Source organism: Callorhinus ursinus, unplaced genomic scaffold (assembly GCF_003265705.2).
Source record: "Callorhinus ursinus isolate GAN/ISIS: 27379988/994484 unplaced genomic scaffold, GSC_fseal_2.0 scaffold6, whole genome shotgun sequence".
NCBI classification, from domain to species: Eukaryota; Metazoa; Chordata; class Mammalia; order Carnivora; family Otariidae; genus Callorhinus; species Callorhinus ursinus.
The window spans coordinates 51,480,701-51,496,862 of record NW_027397068.1 but is presented as its reverse complement, the minus strand read 5'-3'; the positions used below and the strand labels follow the sequence as shown (position 1 = coordinate 51,496,862).

Here is a 16,162-nt window from a genome sequence, read left to right as displayed (position 1 = left end):
TACATGTAGTTCCATGGTGATCATCACTATGAAAATATAAAGTGTACCGAAAAGATGAGGAAAGAAAGCTGTAGTAATGAAAGATAAATTTCGAACTTAAGCTATCTCCATATAGTATTTCTAGATTAATTTAGACTGATTCACACCTGATGTCTTTGCCACATACCTGAAAACTGACTTCAGGTATAGAGTGCTCAGATGATCTGGAGAACCAGTTCCTTGGTTTTCCATCGGAGGGAATACATGATGCTGATAGCCATTTATGTTCAGGACAGGCATGCTCTCATTCAGCAGGTTCTGACTGTTGCCTACACTGTCTTCTCCGAGTCATTTCTTACCCATTGTTGTTCTTCTTTCGCAGCAGCCAGTCATTAAGGACAAGTCCCCGGGCTTCAGACTGGGCTCAGAGTCCATGGCACAGTAAGCAACTTTTCCTCCTAAATAATTTGCGGTGATAAATAGTTGAGGGGTTTTTTTGGTTTTTGTTTTTTTGTATTTTTTTCTTTTTTATTGTTATGTTAATCACCATATATTACATCATTAGTTTTTGATTTTTTTTGTATTTTTTTTTAAGGACAGTTTCTCCATTTCTCTTTTTATGACATTACACCAAAAGTTAAATTTCAGATCATTGATTTTTGAAAGAGTTAAGCTAGCTTAAGGAGAATATTTTAATGGTTGGACTTTGAGGATGTATATATAACTAAGTTAAAGAAATAATATTAAATAAAATTAAAATATCACACTAAATTTTTGTTTTTGTGGACCTACTTTGTCTTTTATTTTTGAGTAACTTTTTTTTTTAAGATTTTATTTACTCAATTTAGAGAGAGAGAGCGCGTGTACACACACATGAGTGGGGGGGGGCAAAAGGGAGAGGGAGAGAATCCCAAGCAGACTCTGAGTACAGACCCCAATGGGGCTCGATCCCATGACCATGAGCTGACATCATGACCTGAGCCAAAATGAAGAGTCAGACGCTCAACCAGCTCAACCACCCAAGCACCCCTGTTTGAGTAATATTTTAAAATGACATTAACTGAGGGGCGCCTGGGTGGCTCAGTCATTAGGCGTCTGCCTTTGGCTCAGGTCATGATCCCAGGGTCCTGGGATCGAGCCCCGCATCAGGCTCCCTGCTCGGCGGGAAGCCTGCTTCTCCCTCTCCCACTCCCCCTGCTTGTGTTCCCTCTCTTGCTGTGTCTCTCTCTGTCAAATAAATAAATAAAATCTTTTTAAAAAATGACATTAACTGAAAACAAGTAGATGACATGGTTAAAAAGATATATATGAAATACCTATTTTGAGGCATTAAAGAAAAAAAAAAACGCTAATACCCAGAACATTATAACTATGTATTTTCTACAAATGCCTAATATATTTAAGCAGTTTACTTTGAGGTATTTATTTTAAAGATCACTAGGAAGTTTTTGTATTTTTATTAGGTAGTTGCTGTGTCACTTAATGCATAAATAGAAAATCCCTTTTACCTCAAAAAAATTACATCAAAAACCTTCCCAGAATATTTCTCACTTTTTTTTAATCACTGCAGATGATTTTATACCTAACTTTCAGCCCAGACTTCATATTCACACATCACTAGCAAACCATCACATGAGTGTAACAGCCTTGAACAGCCTAGATACCTGCCGTGCCCTCCCGTTCAGCCACCACCATCCCCTCATATGCTCATATGTACTTGCTTGCACACACACACACCGGATCATCCCTGCTGAATTTCCTTCAGGAGGGTACTTGTTCAAGTTAACCCTGCTATCTGCTTTGTCCTCTTGAAGAATAATATGTCTCTTTCAGTTCAAAAATTCTGATGTAGGTGACAGTCTAATTTACAGGAATTATCAAATAAACTCGTGCACTATCTCACAAGATAATGTTTCATTCTACAGATGAAAGACAAACATAATTTTTAAATGGTGTTTCCAAAAGTCACCGAATCATGACCTAGAAGATTCCTTAGAAATTCTACATCCCCTCTGTTTTCTAGTCAAGAAAATTAAGGGGGGAGGCCTTGTGTAACATTCACAGGTTGGTCTGTGTCAATGCACAGACAACACCGAAGATTCTCAGACTACTGCAGTGTTTGTTTCTTAAATCATATTTAGAATTGTCAAGCTTCTTGGTAAAATACCATTTTGTTGGAAGCTTGAAAATCTTTCTGAGAGAGAAACTAACTCTGTTGATGATGCTCTATCTATCTATAGCCCGTATCACTTCAGAGCACAGTCACATGATCATGATTCCCACCATTGCCCTGCAGACCAACATCCTGACCCGTCTTACATATGGAGAAACAAGATCTTCGAGGCTGAGACTTGTTTCAAGTCACTGTGGGTACTAAGTGGCAGACCCAGTTCCAGAACACAGGTCCTCTGTTTCCTAATCTCCTTTTCTTTCCAGGCTTTCCTGTTGCCAGTCATAGGATGCAAACACACATCCCAGGTCTTTCCAGTTTTTGTTCATTGTTACATCTGCCAGGAAAGTTTTCAGTTCCATTCTCTAAAAAAGTAAAATTTTATATACTAGTTGACAATACAGTCATTGCCCCAAGGAGTTTATACTCAATGACAGATTATATACATAAAAAGTACCTGGAACAATGAGGACAAACTGTTTCAGCAACCAAAAAATAACCATATTTAATACATTATGGCAACAGTGTTCTTGGTGTTTTTGAGCATGTTTTATGAAAACTTTTAGAACTTTTAGCTAACATGAAAATGAGAGACTGTGGTCACTCTGACTGCATTGGATACCTATTTTCAAGTGATAGAGATCCAGCCACACCACGCTCTCCTGATTAAAGTTTTTAAAAAAAAAACCTCACAAAACATCCCAGCTTCTAAAGACTGTAAGGGTAGTTTGACTTTTCCTTTTGAGCATAGAGCACTTACCAAGCTTCTGAAAATAAATTTTCATAAGAAGTTCAGATATGTCTAAATGTTCAAGTTCACCTGCAGCCTTTGGGCTTTCCCTGTACTAGTAATTTCTTAGAAATAAGGATGAATTAAGATACATTTCTCATGACCTAGAAACTGTAGGTGAGTTGAAGATGAAAATATTATAGCCCAGTATGTACAAAGAAGTTATTTCTTTATTTCTTTAATGTACCTAAGTGAGTCCATTGTATCCAAGTAAATGGACAGAGGCTAATTTTTGTGTTTCTTTGCAGTCTTGCCATTCAGTTTGCAACATCTGATTATTTAAGTTGGTTGACCAGAATATATAAATAAGCCACGTAGGACTACTTCTTCCCACTTCCACTTGAATTTCTTTGTCTGGTTTATTCTTTCTTATTTTTTTAGAAATGTCAATCACTTCTGTGCAAGTAATTTTTACACATTTTAGTAAAGCTACACTTCCTTTTTAAGATTATCAAGAAGAAACTCCAGTAGGTTAATTTAACAAAGATATTTTCTTAAAAGTCTTACACTTTTGCCCTTTGTACCTTATGCCCCTATGATATTATTATCTGCTGCCTAAGTCAGAGTTTGTAATGAAATTTCTGTAAATATGTTACAATCCTTAATAAGTAGTATTGGTATTCCTTAGTCATTAATCTGTTTTTAACTTGAGTTTTTTGGGGTTTTTTTTTCTTTAAATTCTTTATTGTTATGTTAATCATCATACATTACATCATTAGTTTTTGAAGTAGTGTTCCATGATTCATTGTTTGTGCATAACACCCACTGCTCTACGCAGAACGTGCCCTCTTTAATACCCATCACCAGGCTAACCCATCCCCCCACACCCCTCCTCTCTAGAACCCTCAGTTTGTTTTTCAGAGTCCATCGTCTCTCATGGTTCGTCTCCCCCTCCGATTTACCTCCCTTCATTCTTCCCCTCCTGCTATCTTCTGCTTTTTTTTTTCTTAACATATATTGCATTATTTGTTTCAGAAGTACAGATTTGTGATTCAGCAGTCTTGCACAATTCACAGTGCTCACCATAGCACATACCCTCCCCAACGTCTATCACCCAGCCACCCCATCCTTCCCACCCCCCACCACTCCAGGAACCCTCAGTTTGTTTCCTGAGATTAAGAATTCCTCATATCGGGCGCCTGGATGGCTCAGTTGGTTAAGCGACTGCCTTTGGCTCAGGTCATGATCCCGGAGTCCCGGGATCGAGTCCCGCATCGGGCTCCCTGCTCGGCGGGGAGCCTGCTTCTCCCTCTGACCCTCCCCCCTCTCATGTACTCTCTCTTTCTCATTCTCACTCTCTCAAATAAATAAATCTTTAAAAAAAAAAAGAATTCCTCATATCAGTGAGGTCATATGATACATGTCTTTCTCTGATTGATTTATTTCACTCAGCATAACACCCTCCAGTTCCATCCACGTCGTTGCAAATGGCAAGATCTCATTCCTTTTGATGGCTGCATAATATTCCATTGTGTATATATACCACTTCTTCTTTACCCATTCGTCTGTCGATGGACATCTTGGCTCTTTCCACAGTTTGGCTATTGTGGACATTGCTGCTATAAACATTGGGGTGCACATACCCCTTTGGATCCCTACATTTGTATCTTTGTGGTAAATACCCAGTAGTGCAATTGCTGGATCGTATGGTAGCTCTATTTTCAACTGTTTGAGGAACCTCCATACTGTTTTCCAGAGTGGTTGCACCAGCTTGCATTCCCACCAACAGTGTAGGAGGGTTCCCCTTTCTCTGCATCCCCACCAACATCTGTCGGTTCCTGACTTGTTAATTTTAGCCATTCTGAGTGGTGTGAGGTGGTATCTCATTGAGGTTTTGATTTACACATTCAATGCAATCCCCATCAAAATGCCATCCACTTTTTTCAAAGAAATGGAACAAATAATCCTAAAATTTGTATGGAACCAGAAAAGACCCCGAATAGCCAGAGGAATGTTGAAAAAGAAAAGCAAAGCTGGCGGCATCACAATTCTGGACTTCCAGCTCTATTACAAAGCTGTCATCATCAAGACAGAATGGTACTGGCACAAAAACAGACACATAGATCAGTGGAACAGAATAGAGAGCCCAGAAATGGACCCTCAACTCTATGGTCAACTAATCTTTGACAAAGCAGGAAAGAATGTCCAATGGAAATAGTCTCTTCAACAAATGGTGTTGGGAAAATTGGACAGCCACATGCAGAAGAATGAAACTGGACCATTTCCTTACACCACACACAAAAATAGACTCCAAATGGTTGAAAGACCTAAATGTGAGCCAGGAGTCCATCAGAATCCTAAAGGAGAACACAGGCAGCAACCTCTTCGACCTCAGCCACAGCAACTTCTTCCTAGAAACATCGCCAAAAGCAAGGGAAGCAAGGGCAAAAATGAACTATTGGGATTTCATCAAGATAAAAAGCTTTTGCACAGCAAAAGAAACAGTCCACAAAACCAAAAGACAACCGACAGAATGGGAGAAAATATTTGCAAATGACATATCAAATAAAGGGCTAGTATCCAAAATCTGTAAAGAACTTATCAAACTCAACACCCAAAGAACAAATAATTCAATCAAGAAATGGGCAGAAGACATGAACAGACATTTTTCCAAAGAAGACATCCAAATAGCCAACAGACACATGAAAAAGTGCTCAACATCGCTCGGCATTGGGTTTTTTTTTAAACATAGAATGTTTTATTTCATTAACAACTTTGATCAGAGAAAAGTTAATTCAGATGATCAATCATGTTAAAGTCCTTTATGAACACTCAAATGTAAACTAAATGAATGAATGAAATCTCTTCTTAATACAGTGAAGCCGTAGGGTTAATTCTAAGTATCCTGTCAATCCTCCACTATGTATTGATTCCATCTTTATAATTATCCTATTCCAGGGGCGCCTGGGTGGCTCAGTCGTTAAGTGTCTGCCTTCCACTCAGGTCATGATCCCGGGGTCCTGGGATCGAGCCCCGCATTGGGCTCCCTGCTTGGCGGGAAGCCTGCTTCTCCCTCCTCCACTCCCCCAGCTTGTGTTCCCTCTCTCACTGTCTCTCTCTCTCTGTCAAATCAATTAATCAATCTTTAAAAAAATAATAATAATCCTATTCCAGACACCCTCAGTTTCTTTTTCTGTCCATGAGAAGAAAGTAGTTTATCTTTTTTCCCTAAAATACTCTATTATTTGCAACCTTTTTTTTTTAAGTTCTTTATCCATTTTTCAGCCTTTTTCTTACCCCTCCCCTTTGTGAGATCAGACTCATCCATTGTCAGTTGTGTGACATTACAGTGGTCTTTATATATTATAAATATGTTCTTCATCAGGTACACAATTTGCAGATATTTCCCCCCAGGCTCCATTTTTCCTTTTCATTCTCTTAATAATGGCTTTCAAAGAGTAAGCTTTATTTCGATGAAGTCCAATTTATCAATTTTTTTCTTTTATGAATCATGCTTTAGTTATAGTATCTAAGCAGCCTTTACCTAAAGTCACAAAAGTTTTTTCCTATTTCTTCTTATAAAAGTTTTATAATTTCAGGTTTTATATTTAAGTCTATGATCTGTTTTGCATTAATTTTTATATATGGTATGAGGTTTGGATCAGAAGGTTTATTTTGTTTTGTTCGCATTTGCATATCTGGTTGTTCCAGCACCATTTGTTGAAAAAGCAATCCTGCCTCAGATGAATGGCCTTTTTGCACTTTTGTGAAAATCAGTTGTCAGTATATGTGTGGGTTTGTTTCCAGACTCTCTATTCTGATCCATTGATCGACTTTTCTATCTTTACATCAGTAACACACTGTCTTGATTACTACGGTTTTGTAATATGTCTTGGAATTGGGTATTATTGGTCCTCCAACTTTGTCCTTTTTAAATATTGGTTTAGCTATTCAAGGTCCCTTTTATGCCCACATGAATTTTAGAATAAGCTTGTTCTAAAACAGAACCTACTACAGTTCCAGGTGGCATTGCCTTGAATCCAGAGATCAGTATGGGGAGAACTGACATGTTAACAATGTTCGGTAATCTGACTCATTAACATGATATATTTCTTCATTTATTGAGATCTTCTTTAATTTCTCACAGCACTGTTTTCACTTTTCAGGGTATAAGTCCTACATATTTTGGCTCATTTATTCCTGAGTATTTCATATGTAATGGTACTGTTTTCCAATTTCAGTTTATAATTGTTTGTTGCTCATTTATAGAAATACTACTGATTGTTGTATGTTGAACTTGTACTATGACATCTTACTAAAATGCCTTTTTAGTAGCTTTTCAGTATATTTTACTAGATTCTCTACATAGACATTCAAGCAAGTGAAAACCAGTTTAATTTCTTCCTTTCCAAACTGGATGCCTTTTATTTTTATTTTTGTTCTTATATTTTTGCCTGATTGCATTGTATAAATCTCCAGTACAGTGTTACAATGTCGAATAGAAATGATGAGAGTACGTAGTGTTATCTTCTTTGTGACCTTATGGGTAATGAGTGGGAAAGCATTTAGTCTTTCACCATTAAGTAGGGTATTATCATAGGTTTTTTAATAAATGTCCTTTATCAGGTAGTTTCCTTCATTTCCTGGTTTGCTGAGAGTTTATATCAGGAATGGATGTTGGATTTTTGTCAAATGCTCTGTATCTATTAAAATAATCACATGATCTTTCTTTATTAATTTATGTTAATGTGGTAAATTACATTGATTTTCAAATTTAAACTAACCTTTCATTCTTAGGATTAACCTTGTTTAGTCATGGTAGGTTATCATTTTTATAAGTTGGTGGACTTGATTTTCTAAAATTTAATTTAGAACTTTTTGCATTTTGTTCATGAGAAATATGGATCTATAGTTTTCTTGTAATGTCTTGTCTGGTTCGGTATCAGGGGAGGTCAACTTCATGGATAGAGTTAGGAAGAATTCCCACCTCTTCCATTTTCTGGAAGAGTCTGTGTAGATTTGGTATTTTTGATAATTTTTATTTCTTCATTGATACTCTCTATTTGGTGACATGATTTCCTTTAGTTCTTTGAACATATTTACAGTGGTGGATTTCAAGTCTTTGTCTAGAAAGTCCAATGTGTAGACTTCCTAAGGGACAGTTTCTGTTGATTGCTTTTTTCCCTTTGTATGGGCCACACTTCTTATTTCTTTGTATGTCTTGTAATCTGTTGTTGAAAACTGGACATTTTAAATGCTATAATATGACAACTCTGGAAATTAGATTTTTCCCTTCCCTGAGGTTTGTTGTTGCTACTTATTGTAGTTGTTGTTTGTTTGTTAAATAACTTCTCTGAATAAATTTTATAACACTATAATGTTTTACCACTGAAGTCTCTGCTTGGTTAGATTAGTGATCAGCTAATTGGACAAAGATTTCCTTAAACATCTGGAACCAGTAAGTCTCCCAGTCTTGCTAAGGGGTTCTCTTGGGGTATTACGCACCCCTTCAATATTTAGCCAAGCATTTGACAACTCTGTCTTAGCTTTCACTTCCTGTTAGCACAGGGCATTAAGATCAGCCAGAAGTGAAGGCGTAAGGCCTTCTTTAGGCCTCTGCTGTGCATGCACACAACCCTACACATGAGACCTTCTAGACTCTCAGAACTATGTCCGAGCCTTTTAAGACCCCTGTGGACATCTTACTGCCCCAACTTTTCCTTTACAGCTCTTTAGTTAGTCTGTTGTTGGAGTACTGTTACCCATCACTCAGCCAGGAAGTTAACAGTAATTGTTTTCAACAAGTGCCTCCCAGGGAAAAGGCAAGCTCTGAGATAGGTCAAATACAGACAGCCTCACAAGTGGTATCTTCCAAAGAACCACCAGACAGATCGCGTGAAGACAGTTCTTTGGAAATGAGGCTTTGAGAGAGCTCCCTCCCTGTTCTGTGCCTTCCAGTGGCTGCCAGGCTGCTGGCTTTCGCCATAAACGCAGGCTCTTCTTTTTCAAGGAGAGCCAACAGTGGGGGATAGGACTAGGTCAAACTGAAATGCCGCAGAGCTTACAAGATCTTACCAAGATTCCACCCATTTTCATGACTAAACATTCCCCAGTTGCCACAAGCTTTTGGCTAATTTCCAGAATTCTGAAAAAGTAGATTCTAACCATTTTTGCCAGTTTTCTCCTAACTTATTTGGAGAAGAGAATATTCAGAAGTCCTCAGTTCCACCACGTTCATGGACTTCATTTTATTTCTTCTTCAAATATTGGGTAAACTCACCAATAAAGCTGTCTGGTTCTGGAATTTTCTTTTTTGGAAGATTTTTAACTACAAATTTAATTTATTTAATAGAAATGCTATTAAGGTTATCTAGTTCATCTTGTATAGACTTTGATAGTTTGTTTCTTTTGAGGAATTTGTCCATTTCACTCAAGTGGTTGAATTGCTTGACATAAAGTTGTTCATAATATTCCCTCATTATCTTTTCAGTATTAAAAGAATCTGTGGTAGGGCGCCTGGGTGGCTCAGTTGGTTAAGCGACTGCCTTCGGCTCAGGTCATGATCCTGGAGTCCCGGGATCGAGTCCCACATCGGGCTCCCTGCTCTGCTTCTCCCTCTGACCCTCTTCCCTCTCGTGCTTTCTATCTCTCATTCTCTCTCTCTCTCAAATAAATAAATAAAATCTTTAAAAAAAAAAAAAAGAATCTGTGGTAGTGTTGCATCTCTCTAATCCCTGGTGTCGATAATTTCTTTCTCTTTTTTTTCAATCAGCCTGGCTAATGGTTTATCAATTTTATTGATCTTTTCAAAGAATTGGCTTTTTGTTTCACTGATTTCTGTTTATTGTTTATTTTCTATTTCATTGATTTCCACTCTGGTCTTTATTTCTGCTTATTTTGGATTTAACTTGTCCTTCTTCTAGTTTTTTAAAGTGGAAACTGTGAGCATTGATTTAACACCATTCTTCTCTCCTAGCATAAAAATGTGGTGCCATAAATTTCCCACTAAGCACTGCTTGAATGGCATTCCACAAATTTTGATATGTTGTGGTTTCATTTTCATTTCTTTCAAAATACTTTAATTTTCCTTCAGATTTCTTCTTTGACCTATGGGTTACTTAGAAGTGGGTCATTTCATTTCCAATGTTTAGGAAGTTTCCCAGAGATCTTTCTGGTACTGATTTCTAATTCCATTGTGGTCAGACAACATACTCTATATGATCCACATCTTTTTAAATTTACTAAGAATTGTTTTATGATTCTTAATTTGGTCTCTCTTGGTAAAAGTTTTTAGTCCCCTTGAAAAGAATATGTAGGGCGCCTGGGTGGCTCAGTTGGTTCAGCGACTGCCTTCGGCTCAGGTCATGATCCTGGAGTCCCGGGATCGAGTCCCGCATCGGGCTCCCTGCTCAGCAGGGAGTCTGCTTCTCCCTCTGACCCTCTTCCTTCTCATGCTCTCTATCTCTCATTCTCTCTCTCTCAGATAAGTAAATAAAATCTTTAAAAAAAAAAAAGAAAAGAATATGTATTATGCACTTATCTCCCTGAAGTACTCTTTTATAAATAAATTGGATCACATGGGCTAATAGTGTTGTTTTTGTCTTTTGTTGCCTTACTGATTTTCTGTGTACTTTTCTATTATTGAGAGTAAGGTATTGAAGTCTTCAACTAATATTGTGGGCTTGTTTTTTTCATTCTTGTAGCTCTGTTAGTTTTTGTGTCATGTATTTTGAAGTTCTGTATTAGGTGTCCATATATTTAGGATTGTTATGTAATCTTGAAGGATTGACACCCTTATTATGAAATGACTATTTCTGGTCATATTCTTTGTTCTGAAATCTCCTTCATTTAATATTAAAATTTCTCCAGTTTTCTTTTAGTAATCTTAGAATGGTTTATGTGTTTTCATACTTTAAATAGAAAGATGCAAATAGGTTGAGAATTAAAGCATGTTTCTTATAGGCAGCATACAGCTGAGTCATGCTCATTTTATCCAATATGACCATTTCTGCCTTTTAATTAGGGTAATTAGGCAAATGTTTATGTTTAATATTTTGTCTCATCAGTTCTTTTTTCATCTTTTCCTGCTTTCTTTTAGATTATGTTACTTATTTTATCTTGCTTGCTAGCTTAATGTCTATAATACTGTGTTTTGCTATGTTAGTGATTTTTTTAGGGTTTATAATACAAATCTTTATCACACAGTATATCTTCAGGAGCTTTAAGATGGTACACTTCCATATCTTCCTTCCTGACCTTCATGCTTCTATGGTCACACATTTATTTAAGTTATAAACCCCTCAGTATATTATTATTTTTGTTTAAACTGTCATCTTTTGGGGCGCTTGCATGGCTCAGTTGGTTAAGCATCTGCCTCTGGCTCAGGTCATGATCTCAAGGTCCCGGGATTGAGCCCCACATCGGGCTCCCTGCTCAGTGGCAAATCTGCTTCTCTCTCTCCCCCTGCTGCTCCCTCTGCTTGTGCTCTCTCTTGTTCTCTCTCTCTCTCAAATAAATAAAGTCTTAAAAAAAAAATAAGCTGTCATCTTTTGAAGAGATTGCATAAGAAAATCTTAATATTTGCCCATTTTGTTTCCATTTTCAGTTATTTTGTAATTCCTTTGTGTAAATCTATATTTTCACCTACTATCATTTTCTTTACACCTGGAGGACTCCCTTCAAAATTGCTTGTAGTGTTGGCTAAAAATGCCTTCACTTTTCACTGTCTGAAAGGAACTAGTTCATCTTTCTTTCTTTTTTTTTTTTAAGATTTTATTTATTTATTTGACAGAGAGACACAGCGAGAGAGGGAACACAAGCAGGGGGAGTGGGAGAGAGGGAAGCAGGCCCCCCGCCGAGCAGGGAGCCCGATGTGGGGCTCGATCCCAGGACCCTGGGATCATGACCTGAGCCGAAGGCAGACGCTTAACAACTGAGCCACCCAGGCGCCCCTCATCTTTGTTTCCGAAAGCTATTTTCACTTGGCATAAAATTCTGTGTTGAAAGATTTGCACTTTTTTTCTGGTACTTTAAAAATGTTCCTCCACTGTCTTTTCACCTGCAGTTTTTTCCAGCAAGAAATAGACTATTATGCTTATCTTGTTCCTCCATACATAGCATGTTTTCCCCCACTTTGGCTACTTGTAAGGTTTCTCTTTACCACTGGTCTTGCACAATTTGATCATGATGTGCCTTGTAATTTTCTTTGTTTCTTGTGCTGGGGGTTGGTTGGATCTGTAGGTTTATATTTTCATCAAATTTAGAACATTTGGGCCTTTTTTCTTCAGTTTTATTTTGTTTTTTCCTCCTCTTTGAGGATTCCAATTACACGTATATTAGGCCACATAAAGGTGTCCCACAGCTCACTGATGCTTTAGGTTTTTTAATTCTTTTTTTGTGTGTGTATTTCATCTTTCTATTGCTGTGGCTTCCATTTAATTTCTATTAATAGTTTCTACTGCTATGTCTTCAGGTTATCTGATCTCTTGTCTGCAGTGTCTATTCTGACTTTAATCCCTTCCAGTATATTTCTCACCTCAGGCATTTTAGTTTTCATCTCTAGAAATTCACTGTGGGTTTTCTAGTTATCTTCCATGTGTCTGCTTAAACCTTTTGAGCAGGTGCAATATAGTTATAATAACTGTTTTAATGTTTTTTTCTAACATTGTTTTAATGATGATTCTAACACCTGTGTCAGTTCTGGGTCAGTTTCTATTTTTTTATCCTCATTGTAGGTTGTATTTTTCTGTCTCTTTGCCCCCCTAATAAATGTTTATTGGATGCCATACATTAAAATTTTTTACCTTTCGGTTCCTAGATATTTCTCTATTTCTATAAATATCCTTAAGCTCTGTTCTAGAATGTAGTTAAGCTACTTCGGAACAGTTTGATCCTTTCAGGTCTTGCTTTTAAAATTTGTTAGTTGGGACGAGAGCCATTAATTATTCCTCACTACAGACACAAGTCCGTCTGGGTACTCTGTGCAGTGCCCTCTGAGTCATGAGGTTTGCCAGCCTGGCTGGTAGGAACAGGCACTGTTCGGGCCTTGGGAAGTTTCCTCAGATGCATCCATTCATCGGTACTTGCAGAATACTTGAAGGGTAACCCTTTGCAGATCCTCCCATTCTGTCACTCTGAAGCTTTTTCTTCCCTGGCACTGTGAATTCTAACTACCTCTGTCTCCTCAGACCCTCAGCTGCTAGGGAGTCCACCAGGACCCATGCAGGCTTCATCTCCCTGTGCTATGGCCTGGAAAGTCTCAAGGTAGTAAGATGGGTAACCATAGGGTTCATCTCATTTATTCTCCAGCTCTTGGGTATCAGTGTCTTTTGTTGCCAATGATTTATTGTCTTGAAAACTGTTGTTTCATATATTTTGTCCGTGGTTTTGCTTGTTTGTTTGTTTTTTGGTGGTGGTTTTAGGCAAGCAGTGTATCTAGTCCCTGTTACTGCATCTTGGCTGCAAGCAAACATCTAGATGTATGTGTTTTCAAGATAATTTTCTGTTAGATTATATATAGATTGTTAGAAAAGGTGGAGAGGATCACACAGTCTGATTTTCCTGCAGTGATCAGTGAAAGCCAAAGATATAAGATAGCATTTAAGTCTTAAAGACCATATTGAGACAGGGTGAACAAAGAGAGAAGAACCTAAACGTTAGGACATCGGAAGCTAAAGTGTAAAAGTGCCTGGGGTACCCTGAGGCAGGTAGGTACTCTGTGGTTGGAACAGAGGTCAAAAACTAGGGCTTGCCCAGCAAGATGCCGTCCTAGTATCTTTGGTTGGGTCCACTGTGTGTGTGTGTGTGTGTGTGTGTGCGTGCGTATGTGTATAATTTTCAGTTGCCCAAATACAGAAAGATTTCACATAAATGCAGACTTTCTATTTCTCTTGAAAATAATCTGAAGTTCTGGGCCACAGTTCCACAGTCTTCCATGGTATCCATGGTATCCCTGAGCTGGAGCCGAGGCAGTGGGTTGCCTCTCCTGCATGGATCTTACACTCTCCAGTGGCCAGTCTATTGTGTTACCCCCAGCTTGCTTCTCTCATTCACCATATTACTCCTGGCCCCCAGAGATACCCGAGTTTTTACTTTAATGCCTGAGAATAGGTTCCCTGAAGAGAGATTGTAAATTAACAGTGCTTATTTTTTAGAGCTTAGCCTTTCCTTTCTTTCATTATTCTCCCCCTTTCAAAATATATACTTTATTTGTTCTTTCATCTTTTAATGTCTGACCTTTTCCTTCTCAGCCATCTGATCCCATTTTATTTACCTTTATGTCTCCACATCATTATCTCCAGCTGCCATAACAGTACCACAGACTGGGTCCCTTAAGCAACAGAAATTTAGTTTTTCAGTTCTGGAGGCTGGAAGTTCAAAATCAAGGTTCCAGCAGGGTTGATTTTTGGTGAAGCCTCTCTTCCCAGGTTGCAGTTGGCCACCTTCCCACTGTGTCCCCATGTGGCCTTCTGTGTGTGTGTGGAGAAAGAGAGCTCTGTGCTGTCTCTTCTCTTATAAGGACTACCACTTCCGTAGGTTAGAGCCTCCCCCCATGGCCTCATTTAACTTTAATTAACCTCCTTAAAGTCCCTGCTTCCACTTTGGGGATTAGGGCTTCACCCTGTGAGTTTTGAGAGAACACAGTTTTTAGTTCATAGCAATAGCTATTCAATCCTATATATTACTTTATTTTGAAATTCTTGCATCTGTGACAAATTCTTTCACCATTCCCAGATATTCTAGAAAGGAGACACTGTCTTCCACTCTTTAAATTTCCCTTTTGTCATTGTTTTTGTATTTTCCTTCTCCTAACATTATTTACACTACTATGCACTCATTCACAAAGTATTTGTTTTATATTTTCTCCTACTGTCGAACTGTTTAAAAAGCTGCATTCCACATCCCACAGGTCAGAATATCACAGCTTTATTTATTTATTTTTTTGAGTAGAGTTGCCACGCGGTGTTTCATTAGCTTCAGGTATACAGTATAGTGATTTGATAAGTCCATACATTACACTGTGCTTGCCACGCTCCCATCTCACCACAGAACACTATTACAGTCTCATTGACCGTACCTCCTATACTGTACCTTTTCTTTCCGTGACTATTCATTCCAGAACTGGGATCCTGTATCTCCCACTCCCCTCTGCTCAGGCAACTATCGATTCTCTGTATTCTAGGTCTGATTCTGCTTTTTGTTTGTTTGTTCATTTGTTTTGTTTTTTATATTCCACATGTAAGTGTATTTGGTATTTGTCTTTCTCTGACTTATTTCACTTAGCATAATACCCTCTAGGTGCATCCATGTTATCACAAATGGAAAGATGTTGTTCTTTTTTATGGCTGAATAATATTCCATTGTATATATATACACACCACATCTTCTTTATTCATCTGTCAGTGGACACTTGGGTTGCTTCCGTATCTTGGCTGTTGTAAATAATGCTGCAGTAAATATGGAGGTATATATCTCTTCAAATTAGTGTTTCATTTTCCTTGTGTAAATACCCAGTAGTGTAATTCCTAGATCATATGACAGTTTTCTTATGCATAAACTTCACCTTTCTTTCTGTCACTAAGAAATTTCCTGTTATTTTTATATACCTGCACACGCGTGCACACACACACACATTTTCCACCTAATTTGATAAAAACTTTTATTTATTTGTTTTTTTGATAAAAAGCTTTCTGGTTTTTCCCAGACATCTAATGTTTTTCTGAGAGAAGCAAAATTGATTTTATTCTGTCCCTTCATCATAGTAAGAAGGAGCCCAACCAGGTAGAAGTTCATGTCTCTACATTATTTTGAACAACTCCCTGCCTCTCACCCCGCAACATAATCACTTATATAATGTGTCAAATGTTGTTCTTTCAGGTCTTCCTGTCAGTCTCCCCTCTCTCTTTCTACTGCCCCGACCTAAATCAGAGCCTCCTGTGAGCTGTTGCAGCAGCTTTCTTATGGGCTTTTGTTTCTTACCTTTCCCTCCTTTAGTTCTGAAGTGGGCAAAGAGCGGAGCCATGAGGACCGAGGACACATAATGGATATGCACGTGAAGAAGAATGAGCAAACCAGCAGAAAAATCACCCTAATAGAGGTAAGAGGAAAACCCAGAGAAAGTTGTATCATAGAGTCAGGGGAGAAAGATTTGGGGAAGGCATGGTCAACTGCGACAAATGCCAAATAAGTCCTGGAGATGAAAAGTACAGCATAGGGAATATAGTCAATAATGTGCTGTCATTGTTAGTGACCACTGGAAACTCCACTTAGCATGGCCATTGCAT

At 38.1% G+C, this 16,162-nt stretch overlaps 1 protein-coding gene across 9 annotated transcripts in view; it reads left to right on the top strand.

The window, feature by feature from the left end:
• Positions 1-16,162, top strand: part of AHI1 (Abelson helper integration site 1) — a 220,893-nt gene that overhangs the window by 194,371 nt on the left and 10,360 nt on the right. For 4 of the 9 annotated variants that reach the window (XM_073893965.1, XM_073893967.1, XM_025865754.2 and 1 more), the window contains 2 exons: positions 362-420; positions 15,873-15,975. In XM_073893965.1, coding sequence (XP_073750066.1) covers positions 362-420; positions 15,873-15,975 — 162 coding nt within the window. Of the gene's footprint in view, positions 1-361; positions 426-15,755; positions 15,817-15,872; positions 15,976-16,162 lie in introns of those variants that run through there. The other 5 variants (XR_012378584.1, XM_073893968.1, XM_073893969.1 and 2 more) reach the window with 4 other exon arrangements.